This window comes from Opisthocomus hoazin, chromosome 2, assembly GCF_030867145.1.
Source record: "Opisthocomus hoazin isolate bOpiHoa1 chromosome 2, bOpiHoa1.hap1, whole genome shotgun sequence".
Classification (NCBI taxonomy): domain Eukaryota; kingdom Metazoa; phylum Chordata; class Aves; order Opisthocomiformes; family Opisthocomidae; genus Opisthocomus; species Opisthocomus hoazin.
In genome coordinates, this window is record NC_134415.1 from 54,014,940 (window position 1) to 54,041,915 (window position 26,976).

The 26,976-nt window shown below is 38.9% G+C and overlaps 1 protein-coding gene across 2 annotated transcripts in view; it reads right to left on the reverse strand.

Moving 5' to 3' along the window:
• Window positions 1-26,976, reverse strand: part of CFAP61 (cilia and flagella associated protein 61) — a 119,461-nt gene that overhangs the window by 86,379 nt on the left and 6,106 nt on the right. For both annotated transcript variants that reach the window (XM_075413688.1, XM_075413687.1), the window contains exons 4-12: window positions 26,749-26,825; window positions 25,845-25,912; window positions 24,485-24,611; window positions 18,619-18,751; window positions 16,456-16,609; window positions 10,536-10,627; window positions 9,196-9,383; window positions 6,046-6,085; window positions 3,222-3,361 (exon numbers count right to left, since the gene is read on the reverse strand). In XM_075413688.1, the coding sequence (XP_075269803.1) occupies window positions 3,222-3,361; window positions 6,046-6,085; window positions 9,196-9,383; window positions 10,536-10,627; window positions 16,456-16,609; window positions 18,619-18,751; window positions 24,485-24,611; window positions 25,845-25,912; window positions 26,749-26,825 (1,019 nt within the window). The remainder of the gene's footprint in view (window positions 1-3,221; window positions 3,362-6,045; window positions 6,086-9,195; window positions 9,384-10,535; window positions 10,628-16,455; window positions 16,610-18,618; window positions 18,752-24,484; window positions 24,612-25,844; window positions 25,913-26,748; window positions 26,826-26,976) is intronic.

The window sequence follows — 26,976 nt, forward strand, 5'->3', positions numbered from 1 at the left end:
AAAGAAACAGAGAAAGGTAAGAACGAAAAGAAAAAAGGAGAGAGAAAAAATAAACAGAGCCAACTGTCATCCTTGGATATGGTACAAAAGAAAGGCAGTAACATCAGTTTCTCCAACTGGAACAAATTACTAACATTTGTGTTACGCCTCGGTTCTTCAAATAGTAATACACGAGGATAAGCTTACATGAATAAAACGCCTCTGACAAACATAAGATTGCCAATTAGTAATCACACAACAGTGACATGGTATAAAAGTGTCTGTGCAATATATACAACCAGCAACAAGTTAGCTACAGACAGGAATATCCTGGCACTCATCTAGTCTACACACACTGCTATAAAACATCTTCCCACTCACTAATTATGAAAAAAATTACTTCACAGTCACAGCCTACAGCAGCTGAGGAACTCCTCTCCTGTCTGTTAAAAGCATCAGCCCTTCCTAGTTAAACAAGGCTCATACAATAAAGACTTAAGAGTGCCATTCAAGAACTGAATTACAACTTCCTTTCCAAGAACTAAGTTCTTTCACCTGAGCTAAAAAACTTGCAATCCATGTAGTACAATTTCTGTTCCTGTTGTTCTTGTTTTCAGTTTAAACTTCTATGTGCTATTCTTCAGCCTAAGTCACAGTTGCATTGAGATTGATTTTGTGACACATGGTTTTAATGAATAGCACGAGTATCTTCTACAAACCAACCTACCAAATCTCTGGTATATTATGGGAAATTTCACAGCTCCATCTCATTGACCGTTTTCAACTCAGTTATTTGAGTGCTCAAATGCATACGTTTGATTACTAAATTATGGACTAATCCTGAATTTCTACGTGAGCATCAGCTTAGTTTCCACATTTGTTAACACATTTTCACAGACAGTTAATTGCAAGATGGAACAAGTGATGAGGATGATGGTCAGCAAGACCAGCAACATGGTTCACTCTTCAACCCATGAGATGCTATCTTCCTGCCACTCCGCTGAGTCCAGCACGTGAGTTTTTCACCCCATCTATGTCCAAGAGAAGGCAGATGTGCCAATAATGAACTACATTTTTAATATGAGGAAACAAAGAACATGTAAAAATTTGAAACAGGTTGTTTTTTTTTAAATAAACAAAACCACCAGATCCACTGTGAGTACAAAATAGTGGGAAGGACCATCCAGCATCTGTACTCCTTTCTCTTCCAGCAATGAATTAACTCATTCTGGATGCCTAATTCCTTTGACTGCTCAGAGACCAGGATGCTATTATTATTATTATGCTTTTTAGTGAAAATTGAGGGAAAGTATCCATTAAGCATTTCAGCCTATGCCTTGTCATCTGTTATTTTTTCTCCTTCACTGTTAAGTAGCAGACCTATACTTCCATTTGCTGCACTCTTGCTTTTTGTGTACTTCACACTTCTTATTCCTTTTACAACCTTTACTAATCAGTATCTCATTTTGTGCCTGTGCCTTTTCTGATTTTGCCCTTTCATGTCTTCATATTCCCATCTTCTTACCCCTGCTTTTCTTTTAATCCATTTTCTCTGACTTCCTTTTCACCCACCTGCCTTTCGAAAGCCCTTGGTGCAAGTACAATACATTGATCTTTTACTTTTTCATATTTTGGTTTTATCTAAGATAGCATCTGCTGTTGTGCACTGAGTTTTTTTGTTCTTCAGAAACTTTCCAAAAGCTTCGTCTGGTTTCTTCCGTAGCTTTCCTGATACTCAACCTCAATGAAAGGCTATTTTTCCTTACTTTTCTGCACAGCTGCAAGGGGGTTTGGAAAATGCTACTAATGAACCTATTCTGTTTTCATGGAAGGCTGGTATCATTTGGAATATGCACAATTTAATCAGAATTGTAAGGTTTTTTTTAAAAACCTTGATAACAAGTTTAATTTTGACCAAAATCGCAAGAGGACATATGACTACCAATCCTACTGCTGGATTACTGAACAGCTGTGACTGAGATTAACAGGAATTACTCCAGTGGCTTTCTCTTCAGCCAGCTGGATTCTTACATAGTACACAGAAGCCCAGTTTCATCCCATGGTAAAAAGCTTCTGCATAGGTCCAAGAGTAGCTGGCCCATTCTTGCATGAGCTATTTGTATACCATCAAAGGTGATTAAGTATGCAATTAAAACACATGTATTTCTCTGAAACCATGCAATATTTAGCTACACTGAGACAAAAAAAAAAAAAAAAAAAAAAAAAAAAGAGAAAAATCTCTAACTGTGCCCAATTTAATCTCGGTCTTTTGGCCAGTACAGGTTTGTTAAACAAACAAAGCATTGGAAAACTCATTCCATATAACAGAAGTCTTAGCAAGAGAGGTTTTGTGTCCCAGTTCACCAGTATTTCAGACTACAGAAGCGTTCAGAGTAACACAGAAATTGAAAGGTATGAAATATATGATTCAACACAAAAAATAAGAGATGAATTGTATAAAATACTCAACAATGAGGTTACTGCTGTGTTCTGCATGTTCCAGAAATGCATTACTGCATTTCTCTTAAGAGAGTCATACCATGTTTCCAAGAATTAAGTCTACACCAGGCTTTCAAGCATCAATGTTACACAACCTGACCCAAGTCCAAAGGGGCAAATGCTGCACCATGTTTCTCTGTTGGCCTTGGTCCACAACAAGGTAACCTGAAGAAGCTACTCATCCATACTAATGTTCATCTTCATTAAGTTAGTACTGTACATACAAATTTTAAATGAATCCTGTCATTGTACTTTTTGTTTTTACTTACAGGAAACCATAAATAAATATTGGCGGTCAGAAGACTGCTTGCTTTTTCATTTTCAATTATATCATTTTTTGTTTCATTAAAAATCATGTAAATCATGTCATTAAGTACTTTATTTCACTGAAAATATAAGGCTATTTTGACATTGTCTAGTATACTGCTGCGTGGAGATACATGTGAGTAGGCTTAGGATTCACTCCAGAACAGGAAGCAAGACAGCTGCAGTAATGCTGCTGAAGACCAAGTTACTTAGCTCTGCTCCTAATTGCTCCAGGCACATTCCTGTGCTATTCAACTATATTGTTTTGGGGAGTCAAGTTACCATTTTTGAAAGATGTTGTGCCATACCCTGCAGAACACCAGCTTAGTCTGAAATAGCAAAGGAATACCCATCTGGTGATGAGTTGGATGATGCAAGTATATTCCATAAAGGTAATTCAGAGTACATCATTTGTTCTCACGAAGCACATGACTTACTTGAGTAGTCCTGCACGGTGGAACACATAAAGCTCATGACCAAGTTGGGAAGTACAGAAAGGGACAACCCGAGCAAAACTCTGGATCAGGTGGAACTCTGGTACATGATGTGGCACAAGCATGACACAAAAGTCTTTGTCCTGAAAAAGATTTGCAGAAAATAAAACCTCTTGGTGATCTCAATGTAAGCTTCACACAAAAGCTTCTGACTAGAGGGGACAGAAAGAAAACAAACTGAATGCAGTGCTTATAATGTACGTACACTCCAAGTATTGCTCTACCTACATGGTTTGATGCCTGGGCAGCACAAAGGAACCGATGAGCTCAACATGAAGTTAGCTCTCGGAAATCAGTCTTTGAGCTTCCATAGCAAAAACTTATTAGTTAATATTCTGCTATTCCCTGACATTCCTTTTTTTTTCCACCCCACCCACCTTTTCTTCCTCAGTGAAATAGAATATTTCAGTTGGAAGGGACCTACAATGATCATCTGCTCAAACTGCCTAGTAGGAACATTATCTCTATGCCCACACCTTTAGGGCTAACGTTTTCCCATAAAAGGACTTTTCTACCTTATTATTATTCTCTAGAGAAATTTTAGGACAACGTATGTCTGTCTGTGATCTTTTGCACCTTTGCAGCCAAGTGATATCATCAACTAGAGCAGCATGTCCTAAAATCCAGAATAAACAGCCAGTGTGCATATACAGATTGACTTTGCGCTGTGTACACAATAGACTCGATGACTGCAAGTTTGTATATGTGCAGTGATGTCTGGCTTGTCCCAAATTCAGCACTGCTGGCATGCATGTGCTACAGGGTGCATATGCATAAAAGATACACTGTATTGGCCATCAGTGTACTTGTTCAGAGACCTGTGCAGTAAAGGCTGAAGAGGTGAAAAGGAATGCCAGAATCTCTGTTGAATGTGCTCAGATGAAAGAGAGCATCCTCTGGAGATAAAACTGCATGCCACAAATAACTTTATCCATTCAAACTGTTCAAGCACTCCCTTCCACCAGAGTCTCTCTCGTCCTTTTTTATTGAATACATGTTTTAAGACAATCTCACTGAACACAGGGATGTTGGAGAACTCTGACAATTTAGAAAGACACTTCATACAGCATAATACACACTGAGAGACTCCTGAAGAGCACAGATCTGGAAGATATTTAATCAGTTTCCTCTGAGGAAAGGCTGAGGGAGCTGGGCTTGTTCAGCCTGAAGAAGAGAAGGCTGAGAGGGGACCTAATAAATGCCTACAAATATCTTAAGGGTGGGTGTCAGGAGGATGGGGCCAAACTCTTTTCAGTGGTGCCCAGCGACAGGACAAGGGGCAATGGGCACAAACTGAAGCATGAGAAGTTCCGTCTGAACATGAGGAAGAACTTCTTCCCTCTGAGGGTGACGGAGCACTGGAACAGGCTGCCCAGGGAGGCTGTGGAGTCTCCTTCTCTGGAGATGTGCAAGACCCACCTGGACGAGGTCCTGTACAGCCTGCTGTAGGTGACCCTGTTTTGGCAGGGGGGTTGGACTAGATGACCCACAGAGGTCACAGAATCACAGAATGGTAGGGGTTGGAAGGGACCTCTGTGGGTCCATCTAGTCCAACCCCCCTGCCGAAGCAGGGTCACCTACAGCAGGCTGCACAGGACCTCGTCCAGGCGGGTCTTGAATATCTCCAGAGAAGGAGACTCCACAACCTCCCTGGGCAGCCTGTTCCAGTGCTCCGTCACCCTCAGAGGGAAGAAGTTCTTCCTCATGTTCAGACGGAACTTCTCATGCTTCAGTTTGTGCCCATTGCCCCTTGTCCTGTCGCTGGGCACCACTGAAAAGAGTTTGGCCCCATCCTCCTGACACCCACCCTTAAGATATTTGTAGGCATTTATTAGGTCCCTTCCAACCCCTACCATTCTGTGATTCTGTGAGTTTACTCTGGCTGATTAGTCTACAGCATCTTTTCAGTAGAAGCATACTATTTGAATCTCACTCCTTTTCTCCTCTTTAAACACACTATGCGATTCATTCTTCTTGCTGCATCTGGTGACATAATTGTTTCAAGGAGTGACAGATGTACTGTTGGACTGATAAATTACTCGAGATTTGAAATGTTTTCTGTGCTCATTTCCTCTGGGAACTTCTTGGTGCAAGCAACAATTGTGAACATGCTGATATTTAGGGGCAAGTCTGTATCTCTGGTCACTAGGACCTGTCTCTAAATGACGCTACCACACAGTAATTTGTAGTGTGAATTTACAGCACACTGCAGCATGCATTAAGAATGTCTCAGCAAGTGGACTTTGTTACCTCAGATAAAGACTGATCATACAGGGCATTAGTGTAAAACTGCTACTGCACTTTAAATTCATATCCTCATTTACCACACATTAGCTTTGCCCTGAACATAAAACTTCAATGCCACTGTTCAGGCTATAGCTAAATACTATGGATTTCCTTAGTATTGATGTTTTCTAGGCTTTAACTCCACCTTCTTTAACGTATTTTCCCTGACTTTATTTTTAGTTTAGGTACAGTCTGCATCTATACGTGATTTTAAAGGAGTTAGACATGTGCTTTCTAAATCTGCATCTCAGAAAAGTCCCTACAAAACATAAAAAAAGGACCTATGTATGAAATACATTAAGTCCAGAAGCAGCCAAGGAGAGGGGTCAGACTCCTCTGGGTAACTCATTTCAGTGCAACTAGCCACAGCATACTCCTGCAAGTGACTGACTGACTTGCACATTGTCTCCAAATACTCTGGCTGACAACTGCACTACTGTCCCACTACGCATACAAACTTTAAAACTTTAACTGTACATACCGGAAAAAGCTTGAAAGCATAATGCAAAAAATCCTGCGATCTGCAATCAAGAGTAAACATTGTTCAGTAAAGCACATAGCAGACAAATCCTATACCTTTCGATATTTACATCCCTGTAAGTGCAAGGAACATTCATCCACAGCACTAATCAGACTGTCCTGCTAGTTCATCATTAATCAACTACAGATGTTGCATGCTGCACATCAGTTGCTGACATCTAGTGCTTAAAGCATCACTATTAATAAGAACAAACCTGAATGTTTGAAATTGTATCAAAACATTAGGTTCTTCACTGAAAGGAAAAAAAGAAATTGACTCCTATGTTGCTGACTCCAAAATTTTTCAGAAGTCACTCCTGGACTGTCAGAGCAGCATTAGTATGTAACAAACATTAACAGAAGTTACAAACAGTTGCACCTATGTTCCGCAATATTTTCATCCAGTACCAAGAGTTCTGTCACTATCCACTTGGTAAACCTATCCAATGTACTTTATCAGACTAACAGGAACATCAATACTTTGAAATTATTTCTGAACACTTTACTTCTTTCCACTTCTCACCTACTGGTTTAGAGTAATTCCACTCTCTTTTCCATGGTGACAGTGAACTGTGACATTGGAGTTTAAAAAGACATGAGAAGTCTAAAAAATCCTTCCCATTTTTCCTATGTGTAAGGACATTAGAGCTCTAAACGCATCAGAGTTATGTTCAAGCCTTGTAGAATATTTTTGCATCCTACAAAATTTCTTTTGAAGAAATTCAATACAGATACATATTACCTAAGAATACTGCTAAAACCCCTCCTCCCTCCAGACCTGTAATTAAGTTCCCTTTAATTACTTCACCAATAATATTGCCAAATGAAAAAATAAATAATTTCTAATTAAAATATCTATGACTGAACAAAAACTTAAAAAAAAAAAGAAGCTGTAAATGCAGATCTGGATTGGGGTATTATATTTTCACCTATATAATACATAATTATGACTACTTAATAGAACAGCTAAATGCGGGTAAGGAAAATGCTATTGCAATGTAGTTTTCTGTTCTCTGGTATCTAGTACCTTCTTGGCAGCAAGGAACACAAGAATGGAGGTAGGAGATTTTCCAGCGGGCTTAAAAAGGTATCAAATATCTGCAGATAGACTAGCAACTTAGTTCCTTCGCATTTCACTTTCCAGGCACTAACAAGCCACATAACAGTTCTAGATTTAAGAGATGGAAACATTTAGCAACTTTACTGGGCAATACAAATTCCCCAGTAGCAAACTTCCCTTGAGGGCTACAATGCAATCATACCTACACTTCAACCAAACCACTATTTCTGGATCCACGCTGTGCAGGGTCAGCAGTAACTCTTTCAGGACAAGATTCTGAGACACAGTCAGGACTATCTCATGCCATCTTTTCAACATATTTGCTTTTCTAATGTTTCTTTTACAAACAGGTGGATCAATCAAATGCAAGCTAGGGAAGCATACAAACAAAACATTTGAAAACAAGATCTACAGATTCCTCAGCTCTGAGAAGAGGATCCTGCATGAGTGTTAATCTTAGCAAAAGTCTTCAGAAAGGAATGCTATCTTCTCCACAGATACCCATCTTGGAATCCAAACTGTTTCAGAGATGTCTCCAGGGAAAAAAAGAATGGGACTGCAGTGTTCAATGATAAACATAGTGAAAATATCTTGAACACAAATTACAATGGTGCATACAGAGGACAGAATGTCAAAAGTGGGCAAAAAAGTGACAGATCCTTATCCTAAGCAGGATGCTCTGAGCAGAGGACTCCACTAGTCTACAGAGAGATTATTTCCAAACATAGGTACAGATGACTGCTTTGAACTGCTATTTCAGTATAAGGGAGTCATCCAGAGCAAATCCCTCACCTCAATTATTTTAAAATAAAATTATTTTATTCTGCAATAATTATCTCATTTGATTTTTATTTTAGACTAGATTGTCCATAAATTAACTATTCTGGAATGGACTCTGCAGTGTGATTGTTCTATCGTATGTACATTTGATCAGTGTTTCTAAGTACATCACAGACTTCTAGCACAACATTTCTCTCTCACTAATGAATTCAAGCTATGTTACTCGGTAAATAAGTACCCAGAGGGCTATGTGTTTGCTTTGGTAACTTAGGATATTTGCATTTGTAGCAGATTCGGTGTTTAATCCCTTTAGGTAGGCCCCCTCCTTAATCAAGAAACAGCTTAATAAACAGAATTAGTTTTCAAGGAGTTCCAATTTTTCTTCTTAATAAAGTGTATTTCTAAATTTCTTTTAAGCTAGATAGATTCACAAATCATCAATGACTATTACTACAAGTAAAAAGATGTTTTTTTCAAATAGTACGACAGTTGTCAAACTCACTGTCTATGAAATCCTTCCTACTGATACCTTGTGTCTCTAGTAATTACATGTATTTAAAAAAGTGTGGAAGATCTTGGGCATGTCAGCCTCTTTCTGTCTAATTTTTTTAAGTACCTACATGCTTTATCTTTCTTTCTAGGATCTAAGAAGAGGAACAGGGCTCATTTATAACTAGAAAGAGCCAATGTTCTGAAGAGGCTTTTTCTGATGTGGTTGAGTATATGTTCTCTGTTCAACGGTGCAGAGAAATCTGGAGAAAAAAAAAATGTCTATACCACATATATAGATCTATTCTGCTCCACCAGGATTTAAGAGTCTGAGGTCAGCAGCAGCAGTCATTTTAAGATAAAAAGCCTTCATCTTCCCCCTACTGTAGCGGATTCTAGAAAACTGAATCATTTCTCCCAGTGATGAGACACTGAGTGTTTAAAAATGAGAACATTTAACTGCAGAGTTAAAAACAGCTTTATGGCCCCATGAAATGAGATGACCAGTACCGTAAGATCTAGCTCCTTTTGCAGTTAGCCAGCTTCAAAATAAATTCTTAACGTTTTGTCCCCACACTGCTACCAGACATGGAAAGTTGCAGCTGGAGGTTGAAAATCTCAGTACGTTATTAGTGAAGGTAAAAGAAATGGAAAAAAAAAAGAGGCTAGAAAAAAATCCAACCTAACTGCAGCAAGTGCTGTCACTTTCAGATTTGTTCTAAAAATGTAACATTGAAAGTTGGTATTAAGATTAGGAAAACAGTAACTATTATCAGTACTTACCTAGTTTCATGTTTCTCATCAATACAAAACAAACGGATACAGAAAGCATTTGAAGCCCCCCTGTACATTGGATGAAAAGCACCTTTTACTTCAGTCTCATGAAGGAGCATTGCTGAGGCTTTGAAACCTTTGCCTCCAACATCATCTAACAGCAGTTCAGTATGGGAAATGGCAATGGATTCATCTTTCTGCAATAATAATAGACAAGTGATCGCTTACAACATTTCAGAAAATATTTTCATTTTTTAAATTAAAAGGTCTTGAATCTTTCCTATCTTATAGCATTCCAAGCAGACACACAGGGCTGTACTTTCTACTTGTCACATTTCGACAAACATGGAAGCCCAATGAGGTTTTCTTAATGTGATATCTGTTTCTGGAACAGTAGATAAAAACAGCCTTTAAAAAAATGTACATTCTTGCTGAAGAGCAACATATTCACAAACTAATAGTTACCATCAGAGTCCCTTTGTGAGGCAATAATATACTTATCTTTCTAAAATGTTTCTATATAAAAAAATTTGTTTCCAGATGCATATTGAAAATATGTGAATGTTAAAAACGTGTTATGTTAAAGAAAATGGGATCAATGCAGAGGATATTGTCAAAATGGAAACAAACAGTAACGGGAAGAAAAACAGAGTAGCTTTGACACAGTACCGAGAGAGAGACTAGAAGACAGATGCAGTTGTTCAAAATTTCTTGGGATAAATTCTCTGCTGATTTATGCTGCATCAATACATTTCATAGTAACAGCCTTTTATCAAGCCAAGCTTCACTCAACAGAAGAGGCACAGATAGAACACCTGCCCTCTTCAGTAGAAAACTGAAGCTATATTGCTGCTTTTCAGCTTCGGTAGCTTTCTGTCAGCAGCAGATTTTTAGCTCAGTAACACAGTCAAGTCAAAATCTCAGAACCTGCAGATCTTAAGAGCAAGACAACTCTTGCCCTGTCTGTTACAGGAACGCTCTCTCCACATCTGCAGAGGAGCCCACTTGAAGCTGTGCTTCCACATGCCTTTACTCAGCAGTAGACCTGCACAAACAGGCCCCCATCCTTTTCCTCCTCTCAGCGTCACTTTATTCCCACCTCTGTGCTGTCTGGCTGTTCATGTGGAACTGGATGGGAAAACTCATCCAACCAGTAACTATAACCACCTTCATCCAGATCCTAGCTAGAGCAGCTTCTGATGTACACACAACAGCAGACATAAGTGTGGGACTGTGCAGAGAACAGTGCAGGAGTGGAAGTGATAAGCATTGCTTGTCCCAGTAGCCTCCACCTTTGCTTCAAATTAGCTGTTAAAAGTTATCAGCATTGCTGTGTACAGCACTATTACCTGCACAGCTGCATCCCGATCATGAACATGTTCAGAGTTTTGAGATGAAACAGACTCTGTCCCTTGACTTGTTTGGTTGCTTCTGTCTTCATCTGAGTAATGAAAAAGAATAAATGAGTCAGGCTTAAATATGCGAGCTTAACCCTCAGAATCACAGCAATGACTAGAGTGTGCCAGACTACTTCTGCTGGAAGGCTTATTTTATTTAACAACCACAGTTAACATAGACCCTCCTATAGTTACTTGGATAGAACTTAATTTGATTCACTATTTGATTTAAAGGCAAAAAAATCAGAGCATTGGTAGCAAAATAAGAATTAAACAAGAGAGTTTGAAAGCAATTCCTAACTCGTGAATTATATGCAATAATTTTTTACCCTATCTGACAGGGAAAAATATGAATCATTAGCATATCGACCGTTATGTTAAACCCTGTGCCTGTTGCTAACTTGTTTTCTGGTGATCACAAGGATAAGCAAGGGTTCTTGATTCTCAGATTAGTTCTCCTAAAAGAACTGAAATTCAGAATAAATACCAGTCAAGCCAGAACCCTTACTTACTGGTACAAGCAGAGACAAGAAATAGGGATTTAAATTCCCTTCTCAGTTGCTAAATCTGACTTGCTTTCTAAACCCCATTTTACATCTTATGAAAGGTGGTTGCTCTTTCATCAATCTTTGTCATTTTGTCTATTTTCTCGTCTTCCTCTGATCTAAGAATTTCTCTCCTCTGCCACTTTCCTTGGATGCTGAAGTAACTGCTTCAAAACACTTTGTCAACCATTGCAATTTTGTGTTTGTGTGCAATATTTTATAGCCAAAAAAATAGACCCTAGTTGGACCACACAAGGAATGCCCACAGTAGTAGTAACCACAGGCTTTAGACATCACCAGTGTAAAAAAGAATAAAAGGGCTCCATGAAAAGTAAAGGCAATTTACAATTGAAGTAACAGAAACCAGGTTTAAATCTACATGAAAGATCATCCTACCATCCTCAGTAACATTACATTGGCATTGTAGTCCAGTTCATTCCAACCTGAGTAATTATATATTTGTGGGCAAACAGATAACTAAGGTCATAGGATGAAGTTACTTGTAGACATCTGATGAATCAATATTTAAACACTGACTGCCATGATACATGCATATAGGATGCTATATATATATACTTATATATACATATATACACACACATGTATACACACACAACATAGATATACAGCATCTGTGGTCAAGTGCTTAAGCTAATTAAAGCAAGCATCTGTATATGTTAGGGAGTTTATTTAAATATCGCTATACACTTTCTTTTGCTATTCAATTCCCTGCCCAGGGCCAAATCCAGAGTGGATATTTAAAATATTACGAAACCACAACAAAAATGTCCAAAGCCACTTTGGAACATATCTGATGCATTACGTTTGATTTCAATTACCTACCCATTATTTTAAGACAGATCTTCGCAGTTTTACACAGAACTAACTATGAACTTTTCTACGATCATGATGCTTGCTAGACAGCAGGCAGTTGCCATCCCAGTAGATGTTAAATGCTTTGGAAAAGCTGTTCCTGTATCTGTACGGTGATGGATTATTTTCTTTCAAGTCAGTGTAAGGTGAGAGTATTCAGAATGAGAGATCATCTGATAACGCATCACAAACGTCACATTTAAAGTTAATGTTACGGACCAAAATGATTTTAATCATCAGCCTGGAATACATGTCAACATTGAAATACCAGTGAATCCTACATATTACTCCAAATAACTACCAAAATTACTAAAGCAAAGTGTCAGCTGCTGTATTTTTATCCCCTAAACATATCTTCAGTAGTTCTGCCATTCCTTAAACTGTCACCTCCCTAATTTTACAGATACTTTCGCAGTTTGTTTTTATATTTAAAAATAAAGCCTTAAAATAAGTTTTAACTAATAAACTCTTGAGGTGTAGATATCGCTGCTGCAGAAAACACATCAAGCCAGTATACCCTTGCATTGGAAAGCTCCAGAAACACAAGGAAGTTAAAGGTTCTGAGCTCCACAAGGAAGAAAAAAAACTTCAGAAAATCCATAACAACAGAATTCTTCACTCCTCTCCCTGAACTCTACCTTGGGAAACTCATCTAAGCTAGGTTCACAGACATAAGCATTTCTTCATACAATAATGAGCTTTCTTTAAAAAAAAAAATCTCTCAAAGGTTTAAAATAATTTAGCCAAAAGTATTTTAAAAAATCTGTCATCTGAAAATCTGTTTCTCTGCTAGTAGAAAAGAATGCAGATGCAATGTGCAGGGTAAGAAGAAACACAGGGCTTAGAAATCATGGTTTCTCCAGGGGTATCACAGATGTGAGACTTCATAGAAATGATGAAATGTCGTCTTGATTAACCCAGCTACATTTCTCATTATAAACAGCCTTGCAGGTGTCAGAAGTTAATTAATACAAGTCTCTTGTCGTCATGTAAATATTGATATGTTGTTTCTGACTTTATACTAAAATGAAACCCCTTAATGGCTCCACCATCCACTACTGTCAAAAGTAGCTGTGTCACTGTTTACATATATGCTGTACACAAGTAACTGGGAAGAACATAAATATTGTTGCATTACATGAAGTAAGGAACATGAACAAAAAGAAAATTAAAATAATTCAGTGATTGCTGGGTTGTTAAGCAGAGGTAACAGTCAGCAGGATCAAGAAGCCAGTTCACCATGAAGCCTGATGAAAAGCCCTTGAATCATTCCCACTGCATCATAGTGTTTTGTAGCTACTAATTCATGACACCATATAGAGTAACAACCAAATTACTGTAATTACCCTGAAATGTAAGTGGCATATCAATATTGTGTTAAAGACAGATTTTTGTATACTCTTTCATTATTATTCAGTATTACATTTTGAAAGGAAAAATAGTATCAACCTGTGGTCTCTAGTTACAAGCTTAAGAGCTTGAAAAAAATATCCTTATTATGTTGCAGGGTTTATCCTTAGTGTGGGAACATAAAATTACTCTACAAAGGAATGCAGCTTGCATTTTAAATTCTCAGCCTTCGAATTCATTAAAAGAAAGTCCACATCCTCTATCGATGTTAGGTATCTAGTGAACCTTCACACTGAGGGACAATGTGGCAGCAAATTTCCAATACACTAGCATGCAGAAACAGTGCAATCATTAAACAGCATTCATAAAATCATATATATGTTATGCAATATAACCAAATATAAACTATATGTGATTGATAATATAATAAATTCCAAAGATATAGGTTGGCCCTTATATTGGAAAGCCTGAACAATGGACTGTCAGGATACAACTCTTATATGGGCTCTACATTTGCCAAAAACCCCCCCACCAAAACCCACACCCAACAAAAAAATAAACAAGATGATTCTCCTCTCAAATTACATTTTTAATAAAATGAAAAATTCAGAGAGGAGGGAAACTGTGCTTATGGTTGTTTTTTTTTTGCTGTAAATGTTTTTATTAAAACAGTGGGCTTTTTTCTTTCCTAATTAAAGAAAAAATTAAAAAAAAGTATTACTGCTTTTCCTGGAAGTTTTAATGAATGAATACTGAAATGAATTTTGAGTTGCATCTCATGCAATAATGAAACCCAAATCATTCAGAGGGAAAGGGCTTCTCATTCCAACTGTTCAAGAAATACTGGCCATTTTTTTTACAGTCATAAGTCAAATGTGTAACAAGCAGTAAAAAGAAAAGCTGTTTATCAAATATCTAGCATATGAAATATATATTTTCAATAAACCATAACAAACTTCTGTAACTTGTGACAAGCTAATGCCTTATTGAACTGGTATTAGAAATTAGAGTAAGAAGAGTATACACCTGATTTTTTTCCCCTCTTTTTCCTTTCTCTGAAATTCTACTACCATAGCCTTTAGTTTCATCTCTCTCTTTTGGGCCAGACTGGACACGTATAAACAACAACTTACACTCTTTCAGAACAACCAGCATTTAAAGTGTTATAGTTGTTTGCTTATATTCTAAATTGTGCAAAGTTACAACAGTAATTTAATTATTCTTCAGTGATAACAGAATTAATATTCCTTAGCAGTGTACAGCCGTGAGCTAACTCTAATTTTACTATAAAATTTCTAGTGGCTCTTTCTCCCTAGGAATAGTATCAGAGTCCAACTCTTAGCTTATGATACTCTAATTCCTTCTCAGATGTCTATCTTTGAGATGGTCAGTGATTTGTTCTCATAGAATCATATAATGGTTTGGGTTGTAAGGGAAGATGCGAAGCTATCAGAAGAAGTCTACAAATAATTCCCTCTTTCCCCACAGCTGCCCTTGTCATTCCAAAAAGAAGAATAATATTACTTTTAAAAATCTTACCTGAAGGAAATAGACAGGATTGCAAACTAGCATCAACCATCAAAACTAACACAATTTTTAAATGGAGAGGACAAAGAGAGATAAACACATGAGACTGCTAACCATGTTGCTTAACAAATTTCTGAAAAGCACTTAGATGATAGATTGACAAGAGTCATACAAGTACCCGACTAGAACAGTTGTTTACACTAAGTTTTCTCATTTAGAACAAGTCTCTCAGATTTCCCAAATGTTAAAAAAACATGTAACAGCTGTGTTGTTAAAACCTATAACCACATACTCACTAAAAGGCTCAGCAGCACAGAATTCACCACAAAATATGGGCCTACAGCTTGCAGTCCTTGGACAAGGAAAGCACACAAAAGTGTCTAAGAGTTTTACCAGAACCAGGTAACAGTCACAGAATGGTTAAGGCTGGAAGGGACCACTGGAGCTCATCTTGTCCAAGCCCTCTGCTCAAGCAGGATCACCTAGAGCAGACTGAATGGGACTGTGTCCCAACTAGTTTTCAGAAGAGACTCTTGTGAGTGATCTTTCTTCCTCCTACAGTCTCATTTATGTTTCTACACGTCTGTCACCTATTTTGAAACAATATTCCTGAAGTTCCAGGAGCACAGAACGATACAGGAGAAGATAGCTGGGTTCCTTCATCCCTTATTTGCAAGAAGGTTCTTTGCAGGGGAGGGGAGGTCCACAGGAGCAGCTATAAGACCTTTCTCTTGCCCTTTTCTGTTCCATGACCGTCAGCTCCAAGACACCAGCTGGTGACTGCTCTGTAGCTCCCCAGCTGCTTTTTTTGCCTGCTGCTTTGTGTTCAGACAAGCAGATACGTAACAACCTGTGTTTCTTTTAATTATATTACTGATAATTAGTAGATAGCAAAATGTTGCCCTTCTGCACAAAAAGCCCTTTAACACTGAAAAATAAAGATGACAACTGTAAATCATTTACATGACACTTCTGTTGTACGAACAGGTGACATATTCATGTTACTGTTTTTTATCATTTCCAGTAAGGTGGCTTGTAGATGCATTTTTGTATCATGCCCAATACAAAAATAGAATAAAGACACAGTCCCTGATCTCCCAAAATCTTGCAGCCTAGAAGACTGCAAACAATAAGCAAAGAGAGCAGAAATTTGACCACAAGGAAATAAGAGGACAAGTCAATGGGACGACACAGTAGCCACAGTTAACCAGCCACTCAGCTACTGACAGACAGTAGAACCAGATTTCAAAGTTAAGTCTTCAGTTAACAGTACAACTGTAGCTGACTGACAGAAAATATACCTGATGCTTTAGCTTTCTGAAACTTGAAACTTAGGTTTACCCTGTATCTGGTATAGACCAGCTCCCCCCAAACAATCACTTCTGAGTCAGAGAACAGGGCTATTAAAATTTCTTTCCCGAATTAGAAAACACCAGGCAACAATGTCCAAAACAGATACATTAATTTGTGGTTTCTTGCTAGCAAACTTATATCCTCTTCCAACCTTTTGCAAAACCTACTCAGAAGCTTGAAATAAATGCACCTTGAATCCATCTAGCATTTTAGAATACAGATACCTTCTTGAATGCTTGGCTTCTGTGGCATTTTGAGAATATCTTCAGGATGTGGCTTACAGAGTCCATGAAAAGGCCCTAAGTCAAAACACTCTTGAAACAAGGAAACATTTACTTGAGAGCATAAGCTCATGAATCCTACTGCAGTGTCACCATCCTGAAACATAAAAGCAACAACACGCATATGTAGAAGTTGAGCACGTGACTTTAGGTCAGGACAAAATACTGAACAAAAAAAATTGCTGAAACATAAAAGTTACTGTTCCATCTCGGGCTTTGCATAACAGAACAGTATAAAGGAACTATTTCAACAGAAGTTACAGATCCTTTTCTTTTTTTTCCTTGTAAAGTGTGTATTAGGATGTCTATATTAGATGTTGTAATTCTTTTGTTAGCTATGACTTATGAGAGCATTAGGATTATATATATAGACCAAATAATAACCAATTGTTTCAATAAAACATTGTTACAGTAAACAGAAGACATAACCTTTTATATGTATAATCTGGATTTAGCTGGCCATAATGGCTGACTAATTACCGGACACTGCATTGTAAACAAAATTGTGCTCAAACTGAAAAGTATATTTTATGAAAATTATTAATTTAAAAATTTAATTTAATAAAGCAATTATATAGTATCTAAACAGTACCTAATACAGTATATGGTATGTATTATTTGCAGCAATTGTAAGTGCCAGATTTTTTCAAGTTCTGAAAAAAAAAAAATCTAAGAACTAGTCTTTAAAAAAAAAAAAAACAACAAACCCACACACCCTGGCAAGTACTAAAATTACAAGATCCCTGCAATGCTGAAATTGCACATTACTCTATGTGTATGACTATTACTGAAAGTTCCCAGAAAGTTGCAGTCTCCAGAAAGAAATACACTGAAAAATGAGAATCGGCATGCTGGGGGTTTTTTTGGCTTTAAGCTAAGAAGAATCTAGAATAAGGAAGCTCTTCAATTTTTAGTACTATATGCAACTTTCCAGTGAAACACACATAATCAAAGTTTATTTTTTTTCCTTAATACACATAATGAAAGCCTCCTTTATAAACATAATGAAAATTCAACGGCTGGATTTGTATAGCTGTTTTATCAGGCCATCAGCACTCCAATAAAAATGAAAAAAATAAAGTTTAATTCTTTTTCCCCTCAAACAACAAGTGATCGTTTGTTTGTCTTGTTTGCGTAACTGAACAAAAGCTGGGTCGCTGCAGTTGTCTGGCTGCTATGTAATTTTAGGCCCAAGGCTCAGCAGAGGCTGATTAACCAATCCATCTACCATATGTGCAAAAAGAGGTTGCCAGCTTCATTCTCTGCAGGGAAAATTGGCATCTATCTTGGTTCGCATGGAGGTGTCTTTCCAATCTGTGGCAGCAGCGGCAAGTATAAACTACGAGAGCCTGAAACACCTTTTGCTGGTATCACATTCAGCTATAAATGTACAATTGAAATGTATTATTTATAAAGACAGCCATTTGTAATGTGCTGTTACACTAATGGTTTATTGTTTCCCATTTGGCTTCCAATGGTAGTGATTACATATTAAGGTTTTATAAAATCACTTGCTATAGAGAGCAGACTTCTGGAATTAAGTAGGTTATGTTGGCTATCAGCTTACAATACCACGCACAACTACTAACACATGAAAATATTCCGAGGGATTTTCGGCAGGATAACTATTACCACTCCTTTCTTATTTAAATTAATTCCTGGGCTTCTGTTTTCAATTCAGCAAAAATCTGACTGCCTGAGCCAGGAGATGCAAAAAATCTACACTATTTTTAACTGTGAAAGTATTACCGGCTGCTAGTTTTCACATGCATTATTAATTTTCACCAGGAATGAAATCTGGTCATCTATAATGCAAATATCTAAAATGGCAACACGGTTTCTTCAAGATGGTCTGTTTCAATTACTTGAAAAGAATCTACACAATTACTGGGAATTGCTGCTTCATTTACTCAACGGGAGATATCACTCCTAAAGAAAAGAAAGACACAAAGTACCTGGCTGAGGACATTGTGTGTGTGCAGATCATGAATTCTACCTTCCAGAAGTGAGCTTGTTCTTTTTACTGAGCTGCAGTGTAAGCTGTCACTCATGTGTGACATCACTAATGCTACGATTAGACAAAACCAAAGCTCATGGCAGACTGACCTCACAAACAACAGCCTGATTTTCTTCATCTTGACATTTGATGAGATCAATAAGGAAATGTTCACTATAGGTTTCTTTCAGAGTCTCACTCTGACGTGTCCAGATTGGCATGAGATCATCATAATCTTCCAACCTACAAAAAAAGAGATTAAGTAACATCCTAAAGTTCTGCCATTAATAGGTCCTGATACTTCTGTTCTACTCTGTTAGCACATGGACCAATATTACAAATACCCAATCCAAAGCCTCCACCCACAAATAAATAACCTCACCTAGGACACATCTCCAACAGACACTAAGCTGGGAGCCTCAGCACCAGAGGAGACACAGAACCACTTCCAAAAGCTAGCACAACCCACCTAAGATCTGGATTGCCCAATGGAGATACTTATCTTTCCCCAAGAAAAATACAAGGGCAGCCCAGTTCAAAATTCTCTTGCCTAAGGCATCTCAGGCCAGGTGGACCCAAGCTTTGGGTCTCACTTAAAGTAATTATATTCAGTGAGCCAAATCATCAGTTGGTTAGAGTTGGCAGAGATCTCAAAAACCAACACCAGTGCAATATAGAAAATCAGTTCTTAAAATAAAAAAAGAAAATAAAATAGTGCCTTCCTGTATGAGAGAAACAGTGCTGAGTATTGGCTAGATTACTGTTATTACACGCAGCAGTGTGGGAGTCACCTGGCAGAAATCGAGCCATTACGCCTTTGTAAGGTCAAGTTAATGCTCCACCACTGAAAACGATACAAAGGCCAAAGTGCAATTATTCTACCTATCTGCCTCGTGAAACGCTTTCTGCACAGGTGGGAACCTGCCACATTAAGGCTTTAACTGCCTCTACTACTTCAGTCTGTTCTCCATGCTGCCAGTGCAAAAGCCGCCTCAGCCAACTTCCAGCCAGTGCAAGTTTCAGTGTTAGATTCATATAGGCCCCATACTGCACAGATTTTTGCTTAAACAGGCAACAGAGACTCATTCCCATTAAACCACTTTTAAAAGAGTTAATTCTTAACCAGGATCAATGGAAGTCTCAACAAGAACTTTCAGTGCAATGAAGGAATTCATTAGTCTTATGTGCTGCAACCACAGCATAAAGGCTCATGGCAAACCAGCTCTAACACACAACAGCTTTCAACAAGATGAAATAACTTTTTTTATTTATCTGTTTGAAAAATGCAAGAATGTCAGTGGTCCAACTGACAATTCTGCAACTAAAAAGGTGGTGAAAAAAGCGGGCCTGTGACGGGCCGTCAGCAGAAATGACTTTTAACACCAGACTGTGGAGTTAAGAAATCCCTTTCTCCTCAGGGCCATAAGTAGACTGCTACTGAACATACCTTTGGTTATCTCAGTTATCACACACGAAAGTAAGGAGAAAGATAAGCCCCACAGCATAAAGGAATTAAATCAAGAGTAAACAACTCTTCTTTCAAACATTTCATCAAACATAGAAAAACATTAATGCTTAGTGAGAGAAACGCAGACCACCACGATCAGCTCCTTTGAAACAAGTGGCATCCTTCAGTTGCAGAGCGCTCAGGAGACTAACCTGTGATGGACAGCCGCCCTGGGAGAGTCACAGAATCATGTGGGTTGGAAAAGACCCTTAAGATCGAGTCCCACCGCTAACGAAAGTCCACCACTGAACCACGTCCCTAAGCGCCATGTTCACGTGTCTTTTAAATACCTCCATGGGTGGTGACTTCACGCTTCCCCGGGCAGCCTGTCCCAATGCTTGACAACCCTTTCAGTGAAGACTTTTTTCCTAATACCCAATCTAAACCTCCCCTGGCACAACTCGAGGCCATTTCCCCTTGTCCTATCACTAGTTACCTGGGAGAAGAGACCGACCCCCACCTCGCCACAACCTCCTTTCAGGTAGTTGCAGAGAGCGACAAGGTCTCCCCTCAGCCTCCCTTTTCCCCAGGCGAAACAACCCCCGCTCCCTCAGCCACTCCTCAGCGTAAACCTGCACCCTCCTCTGTGGCACAACGCAGCGCTCCCCGTTTGAGGTTTAACAGAAGCCTTTCGGGACTCTCCTTCCGCACGTATACCTGCGGCCGCCAGTTTATAACGCAGGCAGACGTGCTGCTGCTCCCCAGGCCCGCAGCCCCCGAGCCCCGCCGCCCGCGCCCTCACCCGCCGCCCGCGCCGGCCCAGCCCGCCCGAGCGCCGGGGCGCGCTCCCGCCGCCTGCGCGCTCCCGCCGCCTGCGCGCTCGGGCCTCTCCCGCCCTCTAGCGGCCGCGGGCTGACGGGCGGCCCCGGGGCCGCCACAGAGCCGGCACCGGCCGGCGCCTCCCGGCCCCCGGCGGCGGGGTTCAGGCCCCGGGCTAACAACAGGCGGGACCCCGCCGCTCCCGGGGAGTCTTCTACCCCGAGCCAGGGTACTGCCCCATCTGCCGGGAGTTGTAAATAATTTCATTATGCTTCTGAAGGGCAGTCGCTGGGTTCTTTCATGCAGCTCTTCAGCTAAGAAAGCCAACTCGAGAAACCAGCAGGGATGAGCATCAGCACTGCCGGCTCAGAGCTGAAAACAGCTGCCAGGGGTGACAAGTTGCCAAACCCCACACTACTTCATCCTTTTTCACTGTTTAATCCAGAGTCTTCACTGTAATAAATTATACACAAAAATTAAAAAGTATGGAAAATATAAGACCATCATTTACCTGTTGGTAGAATCAATTCAAAAGATGCAACTAAAATGAAGTTCCAAGAACAATGAAACCCTGTGAAAAATTTATAGTAATTCATATTCTTTCTATATTAAACCAAAATAGTAGTCTTCCTCTTCTTCACAGGCAGCGTCTCAAGGGAAAAGCTGCGGTAAGGTTTTCTATTACCTGAACTTCACTACCTCAACACAATTAATCAGTACAGCAAATCTGATAACAAGTTATGAAACCTCAAACCAACCAAACTAATTTAGGGGTAAAGGAACGAGGCTGTACACTAATTGATACCTGTTGTTTGGCTGAGGTAGATAATATCATCTCCAAACTGAATGTTTTGCTGATTGCTCCAAGCCCCTTACAGCGTTCTGCTCTGTAAAACACAACGTGACGCAAGGCCACACATCAAGACGCAGACGGCAGCTCTGCCAGCTCACGGTACGTAGAGACTGACCTCGTGATAGTCAGTGGGGCTCCACATAAGCCCATTCATCTCCCTGCACATTAGAAACTGTTGGAACAGAACTATTTTAAATTTTCTTCTATTTTTAGTATCTTCCACCAGCACCACAGTCTTCTAAAAAATCCAAAACAACGCAGCAAAACACAACAGATTTTTAATACAGGAATACCACAAAAGTCCTAGGCTGTGCAAACAAGCACAAGAAAAGGCATTCCGCAGAGCTGCAAATGTGTGAGCCCTTACATATATGGTACAAAACCAAGAATAACAGGATCTAAAGATGAGATATCAGCAAGAAATTTAAGTATAAAGCTTAATGGACTGTGTTCTGGCACACTACAGATTCATTTCACATTATAAAGGTCAGATGGAGAATAACTTCAAAATTAATGGTTAAAAAAAGTATCAGTTTACAGCTTCTTTTTTCCCCTCTCTGTAAGCAAGGGAAGAGGGAACAGAGATTACCCTAATCTCCTATCATTGACCCAGAACATGTTGCTAGGCAGGTGGCTGGGGACAACTTTCACAGATAAATCTCTAAAGGGTTCCACTGAACGTTACTATGGATGCCACTGAAGTACAAAGGTGAATACAGAGGAAAAGCAAAGGCAAAGCGTCTCCTGCAAACATTATTTAGCTTACTCAGAGAATCTACTGATAGACAAAATTATAATATGAATGTTATATCATGAGATCCTGTGTAACTTCAGAGAAGAAACAGCTTCCTCGTTAGTCTTCTGGTTTGTTTGGGGTTTTTTTTATTATTAAATAATTTTTATTATTCATAAAAAAACTACAGAAAACCCAGGTAAGATGGTATCTCATGTGGAACGCTAGTATGGCCTATGTGACATCTCCAGTTGTGTCAAAAATATTTCTATTGATAATATCCAATGGCCATCAAAAGAAAGTACATGATTCAAATTAAATAAAAACAAACATAATAGTTGAAATCAAGACATATGGAAAAACTTTAAACCCTCAGGAGATAATTCACCTACTGATAACTTCAATACTAAGGTTCGTTCACATACTGACAGCTGGTAGACAACTCAAATGAAATACTCCTAAAAAGCCTAAAAATTGTAGCTCAAGTTAGTATGCAGATCACTTTGTAACATACTGAAATATCCAGACCTACAGCAGGATGGTGTGAAGTGGTCAAGGTCAGGCCTCGGTCCTTTTTTTTTTTTTTTAATGCTCAAAAGTCAAGCGATAGGGTATTGCAAACATTGACTAAAACAATAGGATAAGGGGCACAATCTGAAGATTTGTTTCAGGCCTATTTGGTAAAATCAAATGTGTGTAAAGCATCAGAGATGGGCTTCTGTCAGAATCCAGTCCGAGATGTCAGCATGAATTAACCCATAAACAAACAGCCGTGGATTTACCAGGCAGAGATATGCCTAATGCGGCATCACAATCCGTTAGCACTGGTCGATGCGGACTCACACGCACAGCGGTATTGTATGATTCAGCGTCCCAGTGATGTGCTTGTCCCTAAACTTCAGTTTCTACTATAAGGACCAGAAATGCTTATTTCATCATAAACCTGCTACATAACCACACAGCAACACTCACATGTAGAATGAACAAAAGCAACTCCAGAATCAAGCAGAATAAAATTGTTACCTCATAAAACATTACCCTACATGCACTCTTCCCACCGTGAAGAGGGAAACAAGCGAAACAAAATGCAATAGATGCTAGTTACATTTCAACCACACTACAGGGAAGCATCTATGCAGCAATGACAGCATATATGGTCCAACAATCTACACAGAAAAAACAAAAGGCCCCATTGGGTCCAAAACTCTGCACTTCTCCTTTACTGTACACAATGCTGGCACAAGCACAGAAAGCTGAGATTTGGCAGAGGCAGGAGTAATAAAATGGCAGGAAAAAACAAGAGTGGCAACAGTCAATATACAGGTACATTTCAGTAAACAAAGCTGCCAGAGAAACTTGCAGCTCTGCCTGGTGTACACCGCAGGCAGCTGAGCGATAGGGAAGAAAAAAAAAATAATTCAGAGTCTAACATTTTTAATGACATTTATGACTCAAATCCCAAAACAAGAGCGAGGCTATGTAAAAGGCACATTACATGAGTGTATCACAAAGTCTCTGCTCCAAACTGTGTCCACTGAAACACGACATGGAAAAGTATTACCCCATTATTTTCTTAAGCTCTCTCAGCAACACTGAGCAGGTTGCTCCCCTGAAACACAGTGAGCATATGAAGTGCTTACACAGAAAAAAACTGTACAGAAGAGGATTACTCTCGATGCCTGAAGGACTACTAGAACTAGGGATTCTCTGCTCTTCTTTCTTTTAGATAATAGACCTTCCTATTTAGACTTTTCTCAGCTGGTCAGAATATGGCATAACAAAAGAAAATTGAAAAAAACTTGGAAGATGCTCCAAGAGGCCTGGAAACTACATGCACTCACTAAAATATGCAGCAACGCAATTAAGCCAGCAGATTCACAGAATAAACATCACCACCACCAACAAAAAAAGTATCCTTTCTAGATAGCAACCTAGTTTTAGAAAAAATGCAATTGATCTTGTGATGGAGTAGACTAAAAATAGCACAGAACTACCTAATTAGGTTATCAAGGAAAATCATAGCCACTTCACTAAGATATCAAAGTTGTAAACCAAAAAAAGAACATTCTTCAAATTAACCCAGACAGATCTGCTCATAGAAGAAGGAGGGAGAGGCTGCATTACCTTGCTTTGCGAATGTACAGCTGTGGGTGATACCGATGTCTGTGGCACACAAGCAACGTAAAGTTTATACCCACTCCTGAACCTGGCGCTGTCGTCACCTTTTCAAAGACATTTTCCATGTCTGGCCCTGTGAACGACAAAAATCTGTTAGGAGCAGCAGAGAAACTTCATTATGCAAGCTTTTTAAATTATCAGCGAAACTGTTTGAGGAAAACAGAAGTTTGAACTTAAACCACGGATGGCGTAGTGCTCTAAGTCTTTGAAGTTAAGCTATGAAGCTGAAATAACCGTAGTCTACGAATGTGGAAGATTTGTTACTGGATTAATCTGTAATTAATCCAGCACCCCAAACCTGAATAAAGCTTCAAAGCAATCAGAAATTGGTAGGATTGAATCCCTGCAGAAATACTAGTCTTATAAACAAAACTGTATGTCGCTGGAGAATCTCTTTGTCAAGACTCATTATGCTGAAGGAAAGCTGACATTCATTGCTAAGGTAGGTCTGACAAAAGCCCTTATTCAGGTACCACACCACTACAGAGCTTTTTAGCATGACTTGGAACTAAAATGTCTAAAAAATGGCATATCAGAAAAGGTTCCAGTTCACTTCACGGAAAGCTCCAACCAAAAATCAGACATTACGTAGATGCTTGGTTTATTAGTCTGAATTTAGGACTGAAATTCCAAGTCAGATGCTGTTCTGTGATTAAGATGTGCATTCTCCATCTTCGTACCTCCGCTCTAAAAGAAATAGTCCTAGCTTCCTTCCACGTCTCCAGCACCCCTTCTGACCCTCACCAAAGTGTCCTCTCCCCCTCTTGTACTTACTTCGCTAAATAAAAGAAAGTACCGAATGTGACTGGTTCAGACGTATGGGCATGATGCCTGGCTGACATGTATGAATTTATGTGTGTGCTTGTGAATATACAGATACATGTGCCAAGTGGCCTATCAGTCATCATCTCCCAAGGTACAAGCACTCATTTCAATCTCTTGACTCTATTCATCCAGAAACCTTCACAAAACCTGTAGGCATTTATTTCTGAGATCTTCACTCCTGTTTGAAGTCCTATCTGCTTCTGCCAAATGTAAAGATTGCAGGAAATAGACAGACTGCTGAATGCACTGCTGGAGCAAACCCGTAACCACATAAACCTCTTTTACAAAGTATATCCATTAGAGGATACTTTAAGATTGTGTTTTCTGCATGTTTAGAAAATGGTAACTGTTCTCAATATTTAAAAAAAAACAAACAAACAACAACAAACAAAAAAAGCCTACCAACATGGTGCATACTAATGATAATGAGATTTGAGACTGTTGTCATTATTTTAAGAATAAAATAGTGGCACGTTCTTACCTAAAGTCTCATCAGCTGGTATGAAGAGCAGTATAAACTGCAGTTCTGGTACTGTGATAAAAGCTCTCCTGGACAAATAACATAATTGTATTCAGTCCTTAATCATTACACCCATCAGTCAGATACAGCAGCTAGTCTTTTAATATAATACATTTTTTTCTCCAGTTATTTTCTCTCTTAATTTCCTTACCCTTAGATTTTAAACATCCTCCTTTTTATATCAGTTCCCCAGTGGTGGAAAAATTAAAGATGCCAGAACTCTGCTGGCAGATCTCTGACCTGGCATCTGGATGACCTGGCTTGACATGACAAAGTAACTGTAAATTCAACAGCAACAGCACCAAGTGCAATTCACTCAGTTTATGTAAGCAGGTTCTGAGCTATACCAAACAGCCTAAGCAATGGTTATATTTGAGGACTGAGCTAACACAATAATATAATGTGCTGTTTGGACTGCATAGTTTGCAGCCTTACCTTATAATCTGTAGCTAACAAACTACCAAACACATCACCTGAGAACAAGTGTATTCCAGAAACATCTACAGCTTTTTAAGCTTCCTGCTCAGTCACGCGCTTTGATTTTTACACGTGAAAACTTAGGAAAAAGAAAAATCAATCTCTCTTACAACTGAAGTACTATTCTGTGGAAAATCACAGCAAAGATACAGCTAAACCTTAACACTGTTTGAGAAGCGTTCTTGGAACTGTAACAGCTTGGTTTCAAAGCCAATAGTGTACATTTGATTAATACAAGGTAATGTTTTACTATCTTCTGATACTGTTTAGAGAGATATTTAATTTTGATCCAGTGATAATCTTGAGGCATTTTTAAATTCCATAGCCTCTCCAAATAACGGTAGGAGAGTGCACATGCTTCACTACAGAGAGTTACACATGAACTCACCTAACAATTTCTTGGGAACATCCAGCTACATATTCTTCTTTTGCCACAAAAAGATGCATGAACAACGTGTTCAAAGGCTACAAAATGAGGAATGAAAATCTAAACACCATGCAGCTAATATTTATTAAGGCAACCCAAGTATTAATATGCACTTGTTTTTCCAATATATATGATATGCACTCAAAATGAGTAGCTTCGCACACATAAGTAACTTCAGAGCATGTGTGG